Source organism: Micromys minutus (genome assembly GCF_963924665.1).
Source record: "Micromys minutus genome assembly, chromosome: 10".
Classification (NCBI taxonomy): domain Eukaryota; kingdom Metazoa; phylum Chordata; class Mammalia; order Rodentia; family Muridae; genus Micromys; species Micromys minutus.
In genome coordinates, this window is record NC_137979.1 from 62,995,298 (window position 1) to 63,016,569 (window position 21,272).

The 21,272-nt window shown below is 53.2% G+C and overlaps 1 protein-coding gene across 3 annotated transcripts; it reads right to left on the reverse strand.

Moving 5' to 3' along the window:
* Positions 1 to 4,275: 4,275 nt before the first annotated feature.
* Positions 4,276 to 19,318, reverse strand: TMC6 (transmembrane channel like 6). Of its 3 annotated transcripts, none has more exons than XM_080922592.1 (20): positions 19,233 to 19,318; positions 17,900 to 18,021; positions 17,674 to 17,789; positions 17,450 to 17,545; positions 17,036 to 17,194; positions 14,943 to 15,048; positions 14,729 to 14,822; positions 14,298 to 14,555; positions 13,547 to 13,737; positions 12,168 to 12,312; positions 11,341 to 11,496; positions 10,910 to 11,061; positions 10,638 to 10,817; positions 8,490 to 8,585; positions 8,253 to 8,328; positions 7,319 to 7,452; positions 7,049 to 7,225; positions 6,867 to 6,945; positions 5,753 to 5,817; positions 4,276 to 4,555 (listed from the first exon to the last, which is right to left on the reverse strand). In XM_080922592.1, exons 2-20 carry the CDS (start codon positions 17,953 to 17,955, stop codon positions 4,411 to 4,413), a joined length of 2,481 nt encoding a protein of 826 aa, XP_080778718.1. In that variant the 5' UTR covers positions 17,956 to 18,021; positions 19,233 to 19,318; the 3' UTR covers positions 4,276 to 4,410. The 3 variants fall into 3 exon arrangements, with proteins under 3 accessions (XP_080778718.1, XP_080778717.1, XP_080778719.1); XM_080922591.1 differs by having other exon boundaries at positions 17,674 to 17,792; XM_080922593.1 differs by lacking the exons at positions 4,276 to 4,555; positions 5,753 to 5,817 and having other exon boundaries at positions 6,861 to 6,920; positions 17,674 to 17,792.
* Positions 19,319 to 21,272: the final 1,954 nt, after the last annotated feature.

The window sequence follows — 21,272 nt, forward strand, 5'->3', positions numbered from 1 at the left end:
TTTTTTCTTTTTTTTTTTTTTTTTTTTTTTTTTTTTTTTTGGCATTGGTCAGATGTTCTCACTGTTGTTCTTTGCTTCTGACTTTGCACTGAGGTGTCCCTGCCCTTCCTTAGCTAACCCTAAACAGTAAAGAACTCTGACAGGGCTGGTGACAATTCATGTGTAAATGTTTACTCAAGGACTCTGTTGTTGCATTTAAAGTTACAGTGTGTATCTCTGGAGGAATAATATGTCTATCTACCTTTAGCAGCTTTTCATGTGGACTAATGCAAGAAGATTATTACCAGAGTATTGCACCACTTCCCATCTGGAATATAAGGTTAAAGAGAAAAACAAAAAACTGTTGTTGAACTGTGGCCATAGATACTTGTAGAGATGGAGTTCCGCAGGGAGCGGACCAAGCACTTGGACGTGGGCTGTGACTGCTTTTGGAGGGGCTGTCTTTGGGCTCCCACTGTTTACAGACGTTTTTTTCTCCTTCAGAGTTTAAAATAAAATTGGAAAAAAAAATTTTAAAATGTTAAAAAGAATTAAAAAAAAAAAGACTTCCATCATTAAAAAAACAAGCAAACAGAAACCTATTTTCAGAATACAGATGTGTTGCTTCAGAGCTCTGGGGTGGGACATGCTGTTCCCTCCAGCCATCGCGGACTCTGTTGACTGTCCTCACCCCTCCTCAAGGTGACGAGGCCTCATGGTCTCTGTCTTGCACACGCCAGCTCGCTCTCAGGAACGCCAGGGCTCCCGAGGGCGGCTCCACACCACTTCATGTATTTTTAAACCCAACTCCTAGCACTGAAGATGTTATTTAAAAAAAAAAAAAAAAGGAAAAGAAAAAAAAAAAAGAAAAAGGAAAAAAACAAAAAAAAAAAAAAACCACACACACACACAAAGAAGAAAAATACCTAATCTCTAATGTGTAGCAGTTACATATTTACCAAATAATGGACTCAAAAGAAATAGATGTTTGAAGAGTGCTTTATATATTAAAAATTGCTTTATGTTTTAAAGATGATCAATGTTTTGATTGTTTTACAAGGAAGAAAGACAATGAAATAACACCCTCAAGTATGTTTTAGAAAAATATATGAACATTGTACTCCCTGCCTATGTGGTCAGGAAACTTGTGCATTACATTTTTTAATTAGCTTTTTAATGGTTTTATCAAAACAGAAAGAAAGCAAGTCCTGCAAGGCTGCAGAAAAGCACTGTTTTCTAAAGGATCAGGAACTATGCACAACTGGGCTCAAAACTTGTTGGAGTTTTGTCACGTACCCCACGGAACGGCCCTCCTCAGAGTGACTGCGTTTCGTCGCCATTATGTGCGTCCTAGATATTTGATGTATGTATGCCTAAGTATGTATATCAAATATGTGCGTGTGTGCGCATGCGCACTCCCCGACGCCGAGCTTGCCATGCTGCCATTAGCACTGAGTTGTAGAAAAACTGTTTTAAAACTGGGGATGGAAGTAAAGGATGTTTTCCGTTTTGTGGGCTTCCCCCCCCCCCTTTTTTTTATTTTTTTCCTTTTTGAAGCTTTTGAATTTAAAATGTCTCTGACTCTGAGATTAAAAGAAAAAGGGTTGTGGCGTTTAATGCCCTCCTCTTGGAATGTGATGGTTGGATGCACACCAGAGGTTGCTTTCAAAAAATACAGCGCTTTGTTGGGTCTTAATAAACCGCAGTGTTTCTTGGCTGTTGACATAATTGCTGGGTCTTCATCTGTGAAGGGCAGGCACTTCCTGTTCGTGTGTCTGCTGAGTCTCACTCCGGGCTGTCTGACGTGTGTAGATTTGCTCTCTAGTTCTGCTGTGAATATGTGGAAGGCGTCTCAGCTTCCACGTCCTTCCAGGACCACCACTCCACACACTCGTGTGCCCAGTGATGACAGCGGAGAGGATGGGGTGTAGCTCGGTGGTCTGTGCAGGCACTAGGCCCTGAGTTCCATCCCCAGTGCTATCTGGAAAAACAGAGGTACCTCCCTGTAGTCCCAGCACAGGAAGCCGAGGAGCGGCATTGCCCAAGTCCACGAGCTCAAGATCAAACCAGACAATGCAACAAGACCCCAACTCGGCAAAGACGACAGTGTGCTTCCTAAATGTTCTATTGATCTCTTTCCCCTAAAACCATAGTGGCTCATGTGCGTAAAATGACACCACTACCAGCAGGACACAAGTGGAAACACTAGGTCAGCTTTCGCCCTCTGTTAACCCCCCTTCTGCTGAGGATGAGCCCTGGCCGACCACAGAACTCACAGGAAAGAACAGGAGCTGCTAGTTCTGCCAAGGAAGTCACTGAAGGGGCCCTGGCCTTGGGGAACCCAAACACCAGAACAAGAATGAGACTCAATGTTACGCTGCCCTTGGCCTTCCAGGAACTTCAGCGCTGCTGGCCGGATTGTCTGCAGAAGAGCAAACAAGGCCAGACTAGTGCTTTCGTCCCCTGTGGTAAAGAAGCAGTGGCTTGTGTCTGTGAAATGCTATGCCTGGAAGACTTCTAGGAAGTAGACATTTGTTTGTGGCGGAGGTGGCATGTGCCCTGGCCACTGAGGCCATGTTGGATTTGAAGGGCAACGGAAAAGGCTCCTTGTGACTGGATCAGATGAAGTAGGCCTGATGTCAGGGATCCAGGAAGTGGGAGGGTTGGACCTGCCCTATCGCTACACTGTTCTCACAAGATTGGCACAGCAGCGATGGCCGAAGGCAAGGTCCCTAGCCAAGATGGTGAGATGGCAGAGGAGAGCCCTGCAGAGGTCGGCAAGCCCCTGGCTTGGGCATGAGCTAGGGCAGGAACTGCTGTAGGCTGGCTTAGACTGGAGCAGGAGGAAGACATTGGAGGCCAGGGGTTCTCAGGAAGCCCCTTTGCAGCCACAGGACTTTGAAAAGACCAGAAGGCTGTGGTGGGGTGTACCCTTGGGTGCCAGCACTTCTCAGGGTGTCCCTACTGATGAAGGCATCCTCACGGGCTCATCTGAATCCTGTCAATTCCATGCTTGGGAATAACCTTCAGCTTAGGTCTGTATCACAGATGGTGCCAGATTGCAGCCAGAGCAGTTCTCTGCCTTGGCCTCTTAGAATCATGGTCTAAGGTCTGTGTACTTAGGAAGGATCTCTGGGTAGGTCCAGGTTCCAAACCTCATGTGGCTCCCCTGTGCAGCCAAGACCAAGCAAGAATCAGTAGGAATGATGACCCCAGCATGGAGTGTGGGGTAGAGTTCTACATTCAGTGTGATTGCAAGTGGACAGCTAATTCGTCCTCCCCCCCATGCCTGTGACACTGGTGAAGGTGGCTCTGCTGTAGCATCCTGTCCCAAGGTACAGTATGGCAATCAGGAGAGAGAAGGCATGGGCTCCAGGCTGCTCTGCACTGCAGCTCTCCAGCAGTGCCTGGATCCTTGTCCGGAGTCACTCCACACCTGGGCTGATAGAAACCAGTGCTAATGATTCTATAAAACACCCTGGGCAGTCTTCCTTTCGTAGTGCTATGTCCTGACCTCGTGAGGCAGAGCTGAGCTCCAGAGGTCTTTAGTGATGACAACCATAAAGGTGGCCATCCACTGTTGCCGTACTCAGTGCAGACCCCAGGTTGGTTAGGAAGTCTGGAGTGCCCACAGGTATGTGCTCATTACTCATGCCCCGAGACAAAAGCACCATCCAGCCTGGATCAGCTACAGACTGAGATAACAGTGGCTTAGCTTTTCATGTGCCTGGCCTTAAGGGGGACACTGGGTCAGCTGGGGAGTGGCTGGTGGCCAGCAGGTAAACAAATGGAGAAGGGAGGGTCCAGTGCTGTTGGCATGTCCCACCCAACCCAAGGTAATGCCCCAGCACATGGAGCTAGTGAAGGCTCATCCAGACTTGGAGGGCACTGTGGCTGCAGTACTAGTCTCAGCCCACCCTGGACACCTCGCCGAAAGAAAAATGGTCTGCCTGGTAGCCAGGGTGCTGGCAGTCCCTCTTCTGCGGGGCTTCCCCACCTGAAGCATCAGGTCATCCCTCATGAGCCCTCCCCCGAATCTGCACTCCACACTCTTCCACAGGACATCAATTGATTGGTTTCTCCACCAGGCACAGACCTTTCCATTTTATCCAGGAGAATCTGGCCACTTCCTCTCTACCAGTAGAGGGCGACCTTCACTTAAGCCAATGCCTGAGCTTCCCATGGAAGGCCTAGTGGGTCCAGAGCAATAAGCACGGGGCAGGTGCAGGTCCCAAGCTCAGCCCAAAATGCAAACTCATACTGCAAAACTCATTTAATGAATTTTAAAAGGGGTGCACACCTTTGGTTCCAGCACTTGGAAGGGGGAAGCAGGCGAATCTGACTTCAAGGCCAGCCTGGTCTACAGAGCGCCAGGACACCCAGGGCTGTGTAGATATACCCTGCCTCAAAAGGAAAGCCAGCCAGGGGAAGTCACTCTACTGCCATGTCCTGTGGGGATCTCAGGTCCAAGTCTCTGCCTGTGGGGTCATGGTGACTGAGGGTACAGGGTTCCTTTCTGTCCCCTCCATCCTCAGGCAGGGCAGATGGTATGGTAGCTTCATGGGTTCTGCCAGGCCTGCCAGAAACAAAAATTAGGGTGACCCAGAAAACATCAGAGCGCCTCTAACCTGCATGAGTGGTAAGTCAGTGGGTGCCCTGAAGCCCAGAGAACTCAAGTTAGGCCCCCCACACAGCAGTGAAGACAAGGCTGGCATGGGGTGTGAAGAACGCCGTGGATCACTGTCCAGGAATTTCCTGGGAGAGCTGCTGACCTGTGTGAACTGGCTACTTTGTAGGCCAAAGCTTTGGAGTATCAGCAGCCTTGTGGGGAACAGATTGCAGTAACAGCCCCCTCCATGAAGGCCTGTCATCAACACAGAGGCTCAAGGAACACAGCGTGCATACCAGCTGTGAGCAACCAATGGACCCAAGACCACCACTAACCGCCCCGCCCTGTGCCGCCTTCCTAAGGAAAACGCCAGTCTCTACAAGGCATGAGGGCAGGGCTGGGTGTCAGCCCAAGATGACTGTATGTTCTAAGATGCCTTCAGTGCAGGCCATGAGCCTCAGTGTGAGGAGCCCTCGTGGTTGCAGCTGAGGACCTGCAGACGTGGCCAGAGGGAACAAGCCTCAGCTTGCTGGAGGGCCAGGGGACCTCAGTGGGGGTGCAGTGCAACACAATGTCTGCGCCCCACTCAGCAGAGATTGTTTTCGGGGTCACTATAAAACCTGTCTGAGCGTGCTCTTCCCGCAAACCCAGGTTCCATTTGTAGCATCCACACAGCAGCTTAACTCCAGTTCCAGGGGATCGGATGCCCTCCAACCTCCACAGGCACACATGCAAGCAAAACACTACCCATACACAGAAATCCTTTCCTTTTTTGCTTTTTTCAAGACAGGTTTTCTCTGTATGTGTGCCCTAGCTATCCTGAACTCACTTTTATAGGTCAGGCTGGCCTCAAACTCACTGAGATCCAGCATAATATTTTTTTAATGTTTATATAAAAAATAATAAAGCTGGCCTGCCTCAGTGGTGCCTGAATGTGGCTCTTCATCCCAAGGGTGCCTTGATTACACAAACCCGTTCATCTCAGCTGCTGCCATCCCAGCTTTGAGGCAACAGGGATGTTGAAGGCAGGGGGCGAGGGAAGTCAGGAGCTGACTCCTGGAGCCCAGAGATGCCTCAGCAAGGGAGTACCACTGAAGCAGGAGGGCCGCTCCCCCGTGTACCCTCTTCCCTCCCCAACCCGCTCACACAGGCCTCCTCCATCACCTGCTCCTTCCCTCCTCGTAAACAGAGTGAAGCTTGTTGATGAGGAAGATCTTGTCCTCTCCCTCCTAGAACAGTCAGAACACAAGCATGAGAAACATCCAGCCCTCCACCCCAGAGTTGGCCTGTTCCAGGCTTCCTGTGGATCTCACCTGGGAAACACAACACAGTCACAAAGAACAGTCTAAAAGGGGCCAGGCCTAGTGGCCCACACCTGGTACCACTGCAGGAGGCAAAGGCAGGCAGATCTCTGTGAGGGTGGCCCCATCTCCATAGCACACTCTAGGCCGCTAAGGAAAAAACTCTGAAGTGAGCATATGTGTGGATCTAAACCTAGTCTCCAAGGTAGAAATGGAAGCCAGCCCAATACAGTTTCAAACTGGCCCTGCCTCTGCCCTAGACAAGCCTGTCCCACTTCTATTACATCCCCTCTCAAGAAAGGGCATCCTGAAGCCCAGGCTGGTCTCGTTACATAATGGATGACCCTGAACCAGCTCTCAGTTTCTGGGATTATAGGTCTACAGCACATCTGTCTCCTTAATAAAAATGTTTTTTCAGTCCTGACCCCGCTGACAGCCTATGTGCATGGCCCAGGGACACCTAGCACCTCACAGTAACATCTGCGCCCTCGCTACACACACCTAAACCACACAGCAGCCTCCTTGCCCACTCCATCCCAAGACCTGGCCACTCCACGCCTGTTCTCTGCTTAACCCCGGTGACAGCACAGCACCCCACACTAATCCCAGTGCTCAGGCAGCCGAGACAGGAGTCATTAAAGTCAGCCTGAGCTACAGAGTAAGACCCTATCTCAAAAACAAAGGCTGTCAGATCCCCAGAAACCATAAAGAAGTGGGAGAAACAACTACACACACTATCACTAAATTTAAAATTTGAAAATAAAAAAATTTTAAATTAAAAAAATAAATGTGTTGAAAGTGTAGCTGGGCTGGCAGAGTGTGCCTGGCACAAAGGCGGCCCTGGGTACAGCACCCAGAACTACAGTCCTAACCCAACAGGGCTGCCTAGGCTACCGAGTAAACATCTCTCCAAAAATAAAGACAGATATGCCAAGGGGAACCCCACAAGCCCGGCGCACAGGTAGGCTACCACTCACATTCCGGATCTGTTCCTTGAGCAGGCAGATGACCTTCCGTTGTCCTTTCACCACCTGGATGTTGAGGTAGATGACAGCCCTGAGGAGATGGGAGCTCAGGCTGGAGGCTAACGACAGGGCCGGACAACCCAGGACACTAGCTCAGGCCGGCCTCTTCCTGCCACCCCCACCTTAGAACTCACAGCAGCAGGGCTGACAGCAGGAAGAGGAAGAAAGTGTTCTCCACCAGGAAGTGATGCAGCCAGGGCAGCCAGGAGGCCCCAGAGCCTCTGTGCTCCAGGCGACGCACCCAGACTGTGCCTGCTTCATACATGGTGTTCAGAGTCCGGAAGGGGCCACAAGTACTCGAGGGCCTCACCCTGGGAAAGAGAGACCAGGCCCAGAGTCCCGCTCTCAGCTAGGACAAAACACTTCCTGTGTCACCCCAAGCCAAAGGGCAGGCTTCCACTCACTGCCAGACAGCATAGCAGAGGAAAACGGCTGCACCCAGGAATGACGGGAAGCAGAGCAGGGTGAGGAAGACAGTGCTCATGTGTGAGGCCAGCCAGGGTCGTCGAGGTGCCTGGCAGTTGGCCATCAGGCTTGCCTGGGGACAAAGGCTGGGGTTTGCATTCTGCTGAGGCCACCGTGCCCTGCCCTCAAAACTCTATTCCCTGGTGCTCTAAGAGTAGGATTAACACTGCTTACCCACCCAACAAACCTCTGAACATCCCTGTGAGTGTTTCTAGATTCATTTAACTGTGGGGGGTGGGGGGGGGGCTAAATTCTGGGAGCACCACCCCACCAGGTGGGGTCCTTGACTGCATATAGAACGAGGAAGCAAGCTGAGGAGCGCCTCATGCTCCTACTGCCGTGCCTTCCTCCAGGGGCTGTACCCTCTAAATGAGCCAAAATAACCCTCTTTTCCCTTAAGCTCCATTCGTCAGGTCACAGTAACAATAAATACAGAACTCAGGACAGGACAGGACCCTCACTACTCCCACCCTCGCCTTCACAGTGACCAGCACTACTCTGAACCTCAGCTTCCCACAAGGCAACAGCCCAGAGAGACTATCACCCAAAGTGGGCAGCTGAGGACCAGCATGGGGCCTAGGGCCCAGAGCCATACACCAACTGGGGAGAGAGACCCAGAGTCGCTCCAAAGAGATGTGGGCACCAGCAGATCTCTCCAGCAGATGCTTCACTCAGGAATACCAGGGAGGAACAACCCAGTGCCACAGGCACACTCTGCTACCAAGGTAGCATCTTTTGTGGGGGAGGGGAGGAGAGTCCCATTATGTAGCCCCAATCGCCCTAGAACTTGTATAGAGCAGGCTGGCCTTGAACTCAGCAAACGCCTGCCTCAGCCTCTCGACTGCAGGAATGAGCACACCCAGATCGTGTTACCTTCTTGATGTGGAAAAGGAGGAGCAGCCGGAGAATCTGCACCAAAGGCAGGAGCGGTGAGAACAGGACGCCCAGCCTGGGGAGGGCAGGAGGCAGGCTGCTGAGCATCCTCCCAACCCCACCCAGAGAGCCACCCACCCTTACCCTCTGCCCACCCAGAGCTGAAGGAAGGCTGCCGTGGCTCAGGAAAGAAGGCACTGGCTGGCGGACAGTGGGAAGCAGGTGGGGGACCCTCACCAGGTCAGTGTCTGTCCATAAATCAGGTCCAGAACATTCCTGGCAATGTCAAACTCAGGCTTCTGCCCCCTCTTGAGCTTCTTCTCTGAGATGAGCCTGGACAGAGGAGCCCCTGAGAGATGAGCAGGGGAGATTCTCATCCCCAGAGCACCAGGCAGAGCCACCTAGCACCCAACAGATGTCAGGAAAGATTGTAGACACCCAGGGTTAGGAGCTATCACTGCAGAAACCCATCTGAGCCTCTCCCCAAATGGAGACAACAATCTCAACACACAGCATTTGGAGTTGTACTGCAGGGCTGGAGAGATGGCTCAGCGGTTAAGAGCACTGACTGCTCTTCCAGAGTTCAATTCCCAGCAACCACATGGTGGCTCACAACCATCTGTAATGGGATTCTATGCCTTCTTCTGGTGTTTCTGAAGACAGCTACAATGCACTCGTGTAAATAAAGATTAATTAAAAACTTTTTTTAAAAAAGGAAGAAAGAAACAGTTGTACTGCTTGGGGCTACAGAAATGGCTCAGCAACTGAGAGCACTGACTGCTCTTTCAGAGACCTGGGTTCAAATCCCAGCAACCACATGGCGGCTCACAGCTGTCTACAACTTCAAGATCTGACACCCTCTTACAGACATGCATGCAGGCAAAACACCAGGACACATAAAATAACAATAAATTAGTTTTCGAGTTGAACTGCTCAAATAAAACCAAACAAAACAAACAAGAGGGGGGTGGGTGCTGGAGAGATAGCTCAGTGGTTAAGAGCATCTGCTATTCTTCCAAAGGACCTGGATTCAGTTTCCAGCACCCAGGTAGCTCAAAACTGCCTGTAACAGCAGTGTGGCTGGGGAGGGACATCTGACTCCCTCTCACACACCCCCACCACACACACACACACACACACACACACAAGGCAAGTACACAAATGAGAAAATAATAAAAATGGAATGGGTAAGGTTGTGCATGTCTAAAAAACAACACACCCAAGAGGCCAAGGCCAGCGTATACTGCAAGGTGAGACCGTGTTAAGAAACCAAGAGATCGCCCGGCACGGTTTACTCTCAGCACTTGGAGGCGAAGGCCGGCAGAGATGCATGAGTTCCAGGCCAGCTAGGACTACATGGAGACCTTGTCTCAAAACAAGACAAAAAACAAGGACTTCTGGGTCGGGTGGCATAGGTCTGTAATCTCGGCTCCTCAGAAGGACAAAGTAGGAGGAAATTTGAGATAAGTCTAGCCACTTGTCAAGATTTACCTCAAATGGAAGAAAAGCGGGGGGCCTGGTAAGATGGCTCAGTGGATATGTTTACCCAACCTAATGGCCTGAATTCAATCCCCAGGAACTCACACACACACACACACACACACACACACACACACACACACACACACACCTTTAACCCCAGCACTCACAGAGATTCCCCCCAGAGGCATGTGAATCTCTGTGAGTTCAAGGCCAGCCTGGTGCCAGAGTGAGTTCAGGACAGCCAGGGCTACACTTGAAAAACCCTGTCTTAAAAAACCAAAAAGGCTTTTGGACGGGAAAGAGGATGGAGACAAAATGTAGGTAGGGAAGGGCCCTGGTTCAGCTGGCAGATTCGTTGGGATCAGCTATGTGGGGAATTATAACTTAGAATGGCTTATAAATTAGAATACTAGTTTGTAGCTAAAACTATAAGAGGACAGGCCTGTCACTGGACGAGAAGGAAAGATAGTTGGGAACAAAGTTTTAGAAAGAGGAAGAGGGAGAGAAGGAGCAGTGGTAACGTGGAGGCAGACTTCTTCTCTGCATGTCTGTATAGATACAGGTTCTTATGAATATTTTACAAGGGAAACAAGTGTACAGGATGATTTCACTTGTGGGCAAATTATATCAATTGGATCAGAAAAAAAGAAAAGAAAAACCAAAAAGAATCCATGTGATCTCAAAGGAGACAGAGTCCAAGACTGCTCAGAAAGCTAGAAGCCACGCCCCACCCCCAGGACATTTTAAAGAGGATGCTTCTCTTCCTCTGTCTGCTGAACCCCCACTTTCCTTCCCATCTGAAGCTACCCCACATCCTGCCTCCCACCAACCTCCTGTCTAAGAATGTCTCACAGGCTGGTGCCCGGAGCCCGGAGGACAGGGTGGGAAGGCCTCCATCCTCACCTCCACACCAGCTCGCCGAAAAGAGAGTCCAACAGCATGAAGATGAAATCCACGACCATGAAGCGGTACAGTTCCTGGCCCACAAAGTTCTCCCAGCACTGGCCCTGCAGGGCGGCCACCCTGCGGCCCAGCCAGTGGTAACAAAGCATGCCCAGCACAGCCATCTTCAGGATGAGGTTCCTGAACAGGGGGATGTTTTAGAGGCTAAGGGGGACGCCAGCCAACAGTCGCTCCAAGGAGCCCTACCCTTGCCCGTGCTCCCAGCCAAACACCTGCAGACGGCCGTGTAGACCTCCAACACAGGGGAGTCCTGTCGCTCCAGAGCAGCCAGACCACGGAACAGGTAGGAGGCACCCAGGTTAAGGACACTGACGACCAGGGGCAGGGCCAACATCTCCACCCCCTGGCCGCCAGAAGTAGGTCTCTATGAGAACAGAGAGGGTTCCCTTGAAAAAGCTGCACCACCCACAGGGACATGCCACCCTGTGGGGAGCAGGCACTACAGGAAGGGTCTGGCTGGAAAATGGGGAACAACAAGGCAAGTGGTAACTCCCTCTCCTAACACACACAACCTGCTCCAGGGCTTGGTTCTAACCACACAGGAAGCAAGGGAGAATGTTCTGTAAGCACCATGGGGGAGGGGAGGTGACCCAGGCCTGATTGGGTTATGGGATTGCAGCCATGGCACTGTCCCTTGCCTTACCTGAATCATTACCTCTGAGAAGGCGAGGACAGCCACTGTGCAGCCCACTGTGGAGCCCAGACACAGCAGCCACCCCAGACCTAGAGCGACAACCTGCCTCAGCTGCCCACATGCACTCCGAGGGCGTTTTCGCAGTTGCCACTCAGCCAGCAGTTCCTGCAGGTGACAGTATGTCTGTCACTGGACAGCCTGACACATGAGCAAGCCACGCCAACCGTTCCCTTCCCTAATCAGGCTCAGGCCACACATCTAGAACACAGGCAGTACCGGATGAACGCCACCTTGAGACCTGGCTCTCCTCATTCCTTCCCCATAGAGTGTCTCTAGGAAGCCCGGTGCCCGGCCTGTGGCCTTTGCCCCATTCTATGCGGATGGGCAGCCCCTAGTCATCCAGAGCCCCTGGGGGGTGGACACCTGTCTCCAAGAGGAACTCTCACAAAACCCCAGAGCAGAGAATTCCCACAAGGCCCAGCAGGACCTTGAAAAGAAGATTTGACCTCTGTGCCTCCGTTTCCCCTGCAGTCCTTAGCCCCTGGCTACTACAGTCACTAGTGACTATAAAGGGAGCTGGTTACAGCTGACAGGTTCAGTGTAGGAAGTAACTCTGATTCCTTCATGTCCCTGGAGCTCAGGGATAATACCAAAGAGGCAACCCAACTGAAGTGATCATCAGACCTCCGGGCCACTGTTAGGAAAAGACCACAACCCAGAACCTCAAGGCCAGCTTGCAGCCCTACACCACTTCCACACAGATCTGGCTATTTGTTCCTAAGAGGATAAGGTCTGCAGAACCTGGGTGGCCATGTGTGGGACAGGTAGCTGTTTACCTTCAGCTGAGTGCAGATGCTGTCCTGCTGGACACGGGAAGCCCTCTTCTGTGTCACTTTGTAGTCCCAGGAGCAGAAGACGGTAAGAGCATGGATACCCTTGGTACTGCCAACCCGGTAGCTCTCCCCAAAGGAGTGGGACATGCTAGAGAGCAGGAGAGACAAGCAGTTAACAACGAGAGGGATGGGTAGACAGGAAGATGAGTAGGTGGATGGATGGGTGGGTGGGTGGGTGGATGGATGGATGTGTGGATGGATGGATGTGTGGGTGAATGAGTGAATGGATGGATGGGTGGATGGTGGGTGGATGGATCGATGGATGAATGGATGGATGGATGGGTGGATGGATGGATGGATGGATGGATGGATGGATGGATGTGGGTGAATGAGTGAATGGATGGATGGGTGGATGGTGGGTGGATGGATCGATGGATGAATGGATGGATGGATGGGTGGATGGATGGATGGATGGATCGATGGATGGATGGATGGATGGATGGATGGATGGATGGATGTGGGTGAATGAGTGAATGGATGGATGGGTGAATGGTGGGTGGATGGATGGATGGATGGATGGGTGGATGGATGGATGGATGGTGGGTGGATGGATGAATGGATGGATGGATGGATGGATGGGTGGATGGATGGATGGATGGATGGATGGATGGGTGGATGTGTGGGTGAATGAGTGAATGGATGGATGGGTGGATGGTGGGTGGATGGATCGATGGATGAATGGATGGATGGATGGATGGATGGATGGATGGATGTGGGTGAATGAGTGAATGGATGGATGGGTGAATGGTGGGTGGATGGATGGATGGATGGATGGGTGGATGGATGGATGGATGGTGGGTGGATGGATGAATGGATGGATGGATGGATGGATGGGTGGATGGATGGATGGATGGATGGATGGATGGGTGGATGTGTGGGTGAATGAGTGAATGGATGGATGGATGGATGGTGGGTGGATGGTGGGTAGATGGATGGGAAATATGGGTTAGCAGGTAGGTGGGCAGATGGGAAGATGGACAAACGGATGGATGAACTGACAGAAGAAAGCACAATAAGGGATACAGGGATGGTGAGATGGATAAGTGGGTGGACAGATGGACAGGTGGACAAGCAGGTAGATGGAGAGATGGATGGATGGGTGTGAATGGGAGAACAAACAGATTATGCACAGAAGACTTAATCAGGATAAAGAGATGGACGGGTAAGTGGATGGGTGGGTAGATGGATGGCTCGACAGGAACATGGGGATATGAGGGAACGGATAAGGGGGTGGGCGAACAAAGAGCTGGATAGACAGAAGGGAGGGCCCACGGGTGAGAGGATGGTGCTCAGAGAAATCACCCCACGGTCAAAATGCCTACCTGTATACCAGAACGATGCAGGTCATGAAGAAGGCAGCCCCCACTGTAAAGAGGTAGGCCAACGGCATGTTATAGGGCAGGCTGCCCGGCCTGGGACTGCACTGGCCACCTTCCTGAGGGGAGGCACATGACTGGCTCAGCGTGCTGTTGCTGTAGTAACCATAGTACATAACGGTGTGTGTGAACCGGCCCTGGCGGGAAGCAAAGCACAATCAGAAATCCTCTTTCCCTCGCCGTAACCCAGGGGTTCTCAACCTTCGCAATGCTGCGGCCCTTTAATACAGCGCCTCATGTAAGATGATTTCTTTTTAAGTATTTATTTATGTAGTTCATGTGACTACACTGCATCTATCTTCAGACACACCAGAAGAGGGCATCGGATCCCATTACAGATGGTTGTGAGCCACCGTGTGGTTGCCGGGAATTGAACTCAGGAAGGGCAGTCAGTGCTCTTAGCCACTAAGCCATCTCTCCAGCCCCATAAGATGATTTTGTTGCTACTTCATAACTGTAATTTTGCTACTGTTATGAGTCATAGTGTGAATATCTAATACACGGGATACTTAATATTCGGACCCCAAATGGGCTGCTGGAACCCACAATTTAAGAACCACTGTCCCAGCCCATCCTTGGACCTCCAGAAAAAGGAAAAGCCACCCACAGGGACACCTAGGAACCGGCAAGAGCCCACCAGGAAAACTGAGACAAGACCGGCGGCACAGGAAGCCAAAACAGGAGCTGAAGGCCTCACCCCGCCTGTGAGGAGCTCCAGACCAGAGAAGGCGGGCACAGGGCTTGCCGGGTCCGGGGGGAAGGCAGCCTGCACACCCACGAGGAAGGCCAGCAGAGGCAGCAACATCAGTGTGTTGAAGGCCAACAGGGTCTTGAGGAAGAGGAAGTAGGAGAGGACGCTGGAGCCAAACTGACCACCGATCTGCTTCAGAGCGTAGCGCCACGGCCTGGCAGCATACAGTCCTGACAGCAGTGCCAGCCCCAGGCTGTGAAGAGCCTGTAGGAACAGACCAAGGACAGTCCTGAGGGTGGGGATACCAGAACAGATGATGAATGGCCCCAGGAAAAGGCTTGGGGTTAGGAGTCCCTTGATAGGACAGCAATGGGGTAGGTCCCCAACCTCAGCCACCCACCTCCACAGAAGGTAACCTCACAGCTCAGAGCTCATACCAGCATGCAGTTGTATCTGAGCCGGCTACAGCAGGAGAAGGCCCCACGGCGGCCCTGCTCCCTCCGCTTTCCCTTTGAGCTCCAACTTTTCTCTCTGGGGACAGAGACAGTGCCCAGACCATAAATGCCTAAACCACAGAGCGATGTTGCACCACCATTACACACCCCACTCCACCCGGCTCAGGAAGGCCAGCTGAGGCCACGGAGCACTCACCGAAGCCAGCGCTTCTCCCCCAGACTCAAGGGCATGTTCCGGACCATGTGGTCTCTCTGGGCCACCGACAGACCCTGAAGCTCCTTCACTAACAGGCTCCGCTTCTCTGCCAGAGGAAGAAGACCCCTCAGTACCCAGCATCCGTCCCGTCGCACTCTGACCAGGGCCAGGGCAGCTTCCAGCCCCACACAACCCCCTAAGACCACCCAGATGGCTCCCCTCTGCTCTTAAAACCAAAGCCTGACCCAAGCAACAGTCTAGATGATCCTGACAGTCGCCTCCAATCTTCTACCTCTCAAGCCCGGAGCCCATTCTCCATCAGATCCCCACATCCTTGAGGCCCAGGGAACCCAGCACTTCCCAGCAGTGATATCCCTGTAGATCGGAGGAGGCTGCTACCCATCCACCCTCGCTTCACACCCTGAGACTCAGCATAAAGACTTGGGGGGGGGGGCTGGAGAGATGGCTCAGTGATTAAGAGCACCAACTGCTCTTCCAGAGGTCCTGAGTTCAAATCCCAGCAACCACATGGTGGCTCACAGCCATCTGTAATGGGATCCGATGCCCTCTTTTGGTGTGTCTGAAGATAGCTATTTTTTTACTTATATATAATAAATAAATAAATCTTTAAAAAAAAAAAAAAAAAGCTTGGCCTTGCTCTCTCCCTCCTCCACTCCACGTGTTCATGGCCGGTCACTACTTCTCTCTTCTCTCTCTCTGCTCTTACTACCCTCTTAACTCCCCTCCCTATGCCCTGAATAAACGCTTCTGTACTATAAAAAAAAAAAAAAAAAAAAAAAAAAAAAAAAAAAGACTTCAGGGGCCAGTGGTATGTTCTCCCCCATTTTATTGGTCCCAAGCCTGTCAGGACAGATTCTCAAAGCAGCAAGGGAATGGGGAGGGGTCCGAACTGCCTCCTGGAGGCCACTGTGAGGTTAGTGTTACCACCTTGACAGACTCTAGAGTCAAGACTTCAGACACACCTGAAGATGGGTCCCTGCACATGCCTGGGAGGGGTTATGTTGATTATTTTAATCAGCGTGGGAAGACCCACCATGACACAGGACGGGGGCTCCTGCACAATATAACGTGGAGGAGGTGTTCTGAGTCCCAGCGTTCATTCATTCACCCTGACTGGACCCCCTGTCACCTTGACAACCTGGACACACTGGGCTGTAGTTTGGACGTGAGCCAGAGTTGACCCTGTGCCCCGCATGTTGCTTTTAGCAGAGCATTAAACCGCAGCATCAGGAAGAGAGGTTTACCACACTTCCGGCCCTCGTCTTTATAATCACCCCGTGGAGGGAACTTCATAACTCCCAATTTACAGAGGCAGAAGGACCAGAGTCCAAAGCCAACCTCAGCTGGCCTTGGCCCTGTCTTCCGTCACAGGAACGTGAAGACACAGACCAGCGGTAGTGTTTGCTGTAATGCTCACAAATGGGGGTCAGGAAGGAGAAAGAAGCTAGGTGAGCAAGCCTTCAAGAAGGTGGAACATGGGGCTGAAGAGATGGCTCACTAGCTACCACATAGTGGCTCACAGCCATCTGTAATGGTATCTGATGCCCTCTCTGGTATGTCTGAAACAACAACATACTCATATACATAAAATATAAAAAAAGGTGCAACATGGCCAGGTGGCAGAGTAAAACCCACGCCACTCCAACCCACATGGCTTCCACTATCAGTAGCGACGGGCTTGCCTCTGTCCCCAAGCCTCTTCACACTGGCTGTGAAGGAAACCAGGTTCGTTCCAGCCTGTGGGCCTTGGCACCTGCCTTCTCCACCCCATCACCTCCTCCAGGAAGCCTCCCAGGATTCCTGGGCTGGGCAGCTCCCAGGTCGTCCTCCTGAAGTCTTTCACAGCTGTGCCATGTCTCAGCCGCAGGCTCCTGTTCCTCTCACCCAAGAAGTAAGCTAAGACTGTGACTGGGGCTACTGACCGCCATCACATGCCGGAAGCCTCCCCAGCACTCAGTGATGGTGGTGGGGGGAGGTTTAAATTCCGGCCATGGAGAGACCTTTGCAGCGCATGTCTGGGATGCACAGGCAGCAGTAGGAAGAGGCTTGCTGACTCCTACCCTTCAACTCACCATCCTCCTCCAGGACTGTGGAATCCAGCTCCAGGTCATAGAGGCGAAGGCTGGGCCGGGCGGAGCGCACCACGCTCCCCAGCGGGGGCCGGCTGCTCCTGCGCCGCAGCCTCACCGTGCGATTGTAGTATTGGGAGATGATAGCGCCACGGCTGCGACCTTGGAAAGGTGCCAGGGTATTAGAGAGGAGGAACAAGGCTAGCCTCACACCCCTCTGGGAAGTTCTCGGCACCAGACCCCCACCTGTCCCTCAGCCCATCCCCCAGGGGCCAGGGGAAATCCCTTTACCAGGAGAAACCCAAGCGGTCATGTTTAGAACCCAGCAAGGGTAATAAGGGTCCAGAGACAGGCTGAGCCCAGAACTGACCCCCGGCTGGGGTGAAGGCCAGCACAAGGACAGAGGATCCCACTCACCGATGGTACGACTGGGCATGCTGGCCAAGATTCGGAGAGTGGCCGTGCTAAGGGCAGGGGCACGCTCAGGTCCAGGGAGGGTCTGGTCACCTCTGCCTAGGGATGACAAGATGCTGCAGTTCAGCTGCCCCACCCAGCCCCCACCCCGCCAATCCTGCAACAACATAAAAGCAGATATTCCCAGGTCCTGCCCATGCCTCGTCAGAGGGCAAGCCTGGGCTTACCTGGAACCAGGGACATTAGCTCCAGCCCCTCCTCCGCCACTCGAAGACTCTGCTCTTGAATGAGCCGATGGAAGGAGTCGTGGACTTCACTCTCTTCATAGGGGCTGGGCTCCAGGCTACTAGGGAGAAGTGTGGGAATCCATGCTCAGGCCCCTCCCACTTGCAGAAGGCTTCACACCGGACCAGGAAACAGATACAACCAGACCACCAGCACCATGGTACTTACTCTTCGTCCCCTGTGGTGTCCGGGACATCGAGGGCTAAAGCCAGTGGCTGAGCCATGGTTGTGGCATACACCCTGCAGACCTAGGGGAGCCCAGAAACTATATGCAGCTCATGGAAGCCCATCTGTTGAGACAAAACCAGCTTCGATGAGGACAGACACACACCACAGGAATCCCCGCCCTGTCTTCCATCCACAGCTAAACACACGGTTAAACGAGGGAGCCCAAAGAACATTCCCACCATGAAGAAAACAGGAAGGAAGGTGAGGCCGCGGCTCCCCCCATTGGTTTCCTAGATGTAGCCAGTACCCGGAGAAAAAGGAGAGGCCTCTGAACACTACCGGTTTCTGGTCTGTTCCCAGGCAGGGCACTAGAGCTTTTAGAGCAGGGGTTGGGAGGACTTCTCTGTGCCCGCCCTATGACCCCAAAGTGCTTTCTCTAGCAGGAAGTGCGGCCAGACAGTTGCAAAGCCCTGCCCCCAGCACCGGAGGCCGCGTCCACACACTGGGCTCCTTGAAACCCACCCCAGCACTCGGGTGCTCCAAGGTCCTCATGTTCTCGGGAGGCTGACTCCCTACATTCCCAACTCAGCCGAGCGCTGCAGGGAGAAGCTGAGCTGACAACAGCTCCCTTTGTCCAGCTCTGTCACCGGACACAGTTGCAACCAGAGCGTTGTTAGGGGCTTATTGTCCTAAGGGACAGCGCGGCGGAAAGAGCAGCCAATCACTTGATTCCTACAGGATCGGCCCCCAGAAGCCAAGCCCCGTCGTGTGGGCCCATCTTCCCTGCCTTCGCCTAGAGAACTCGCAGTTTTCTGGAGCTCCCCCGACGGCCGAGAGTCCCCACGCAACCCGGATTGGCGCCCGGCACGCCCCCGCCTGAGCGGCAGTGGAGGAACACAGCAGGGAGAGGCCCGCCTGGAGCCGGCGGGAGGCGGCACCGCCCGGGTGGAAAGCAGCCAGGAGAGGTGGTGCCCTTACTTCCAGGGTCCCCTCCATGGCCACAGTACTTCTCAGGCTCAAGGGCCCAGGCTGGCCCACACCTCTTTCCACAGGAGGCTGGGGGTGCTCCCGAGATTACGGGCTGGGACTCCAGATCTGCCTGGGTTCCTGGTCTTCAGTCCTCCTGCAGCCCGCCAGATGTGCGCTGTTCCAGGGCGCACCATCCTGCGCCCTGAGCCAAATGGGGAGAGGCCAGGAGCCGCAGTTTCCAGAAACCCGTACCAAGCTGTCAACCGCCTAGCGGAGCAACCGCCCTTACACCGCAGCTGCGACCCTGCACCCGGGTCCCCGCGCCCAGCTGGATGGAGGAGCCCCGCTCCCCCGAGTGGCTCACCTGTGCGCGCACCCGCCGCGGCGAACCGCGGTCTCAGCCCCACCAGCAATAGTCAGCAGACAGTAATTAAAGGTACAGAAGGTAACCTTTGATAGTTTCCAGACTGGCAGCCGGAGGTAGCCTCACCACCCGCCCACGTGGCAGCGGGCCCCGAAGGTCACGTGATTTGTTCCTGCCTGCCTGTAGGCCCCCATCCAAAACAGTGCCCTGTGCGGGCCAGCCTTCGACTCCACCCCAGCACTCCGCCCTCAAGTCTGAGTAAAGTAGGCGCGTCCCAGTATTTGAATGTATATATCCCCTAGGTGGAGTCCCTAGTATCTTTCAGAGTTTCTAAAGGGGGAAGGTATTTTACGTCCCGGGGTCACTTACCAGTCCCTAGCGTTCCCACGCGGGATTGAGTAATCCCCTCCTCCCAGACTGGTTAACTGTTCCCTATCTGGGACGGAGGAAAGGAGTTACCGCCCACTCCGCCCTGGGCGCGGTGTCTGTTTCTAAAGCTAGAGTGAAAGCGCTTCCGGTAGCCATTGCCCCAATGCTGTGCCAAGACAGACAATAACCTTTCTATTTCACAGATGAGGAAATTAAACCTGATAAAGTGTCACCAGCCTCCAGGTGTCACCAGCTGAAGCAGGGGACTTGGCCACCAAGAGGCTCCATAAAACCCCTCCCCCCACGTTACAGACAGGGTGCCAGTGAGATGCAGAAGGGAAAGACGAGCCCCTCCCACCCAACACACTAAGGTTAACAGACACCACGAAGCGTGTGGGGTACGGAAATGAAAAGAAGCCTGAGGGGAAGGGAGGGGAGCGCCTTCGCAGCTATCTCTCAGTGCCTGGGTGGGTTTGCCAAGTTGCGTCTTGGCACCAGGAGTCATGGCCGGCCCACCCAGTCCTTCTCAGCCCCTCACTGACTCCTTACTCTTACTCTGAATTTTTCATGACTTTGGCCCAATTTGAAAGCCATTTTCTGGAAAGCCTTCCTGTGTGAACTTGTTGGGAGTCCAAAGCCTGGGGGCAGGGACACACACGGGGAGACTCAGAAGCCAGAGCTGCGTGCGATGACAAGGTTTTAAAAGAGGTGAACAGGGAGGCACGGCTAGCGCTCCCAGGACTGGGAATTGGCCAAGATGACTCCTGAAGGTCTAGTCAGTGAGTTACGAGTGACGTGCACAGAGCTGCTTCCTCAGCACTTAGGCTGGGCTTGGTGCCAGACCCTGGCCAGGGCATGGAAACCGGGAGGGCAGTGCCTGTGACCAAGGCGGGAAATTCAGAAATAACCTGCCAGCCAGCCGTCGTGACACAGGCCTTTAATCCAAGCCTTGGGCAAGTATCTCTGTGAGTTCAAGGCCAGCCTGGTCTACATGATGAATTCAAGACAGAGTTACAGAGGGAGACGTTCCTGTCTTGAAATAACACACACACAAAAAAGAAAGAAAGAGAAAGAAAGAAAGAAAGAAAGAAAGAAAGAAAGAAAGAAAGAAAGAAAGAAAGAAAGAAAACTCCAGCGTTCCCGAGAGCCGGCAGCTCAAGTGCTGGGACCCTCCACCTATCTCTATCCTGCTCCCTCCGACGACTGCGGACGACAGATAAGGGTTCCTGCACCGTTGACACATCTAAGGACTGGCAGCCAGGAAGGGGGCTTGCAGGAACCGGCCTGGGGCGGGTCCTCCGCGCGCCTCTCACCTGTGCCTGTGACCCTCCAGTGCAGGAAGGGCGCGAAGGGGGAGAGGAAACTGTGCGGAAGGCGGGAGTGGGTGGAAGGGAGGAGACGCAGTGGGCCCCCACCCCCGCGGTTCCTGTCACGTGACCCCACCCCACTCTCTCACCACCCTGTCTGTTTGGTGTGTCGAGAGCTGGTCATAGGAGGGGGTTCCTCGGGGAGTTTGGTCCCTTGCCACGTGAGGACAAGACGGTGAGAGGGGGAAGAAGGCCAGGGCTACTGCTTCCTTCCGGATAGTTGGGGGGGGTCCCTACTTTTCTCATGGCTGGGGATATAGCCACGCCTCCTATTCTGGGTCCCTTAACGCTAGAGCAGACCCAG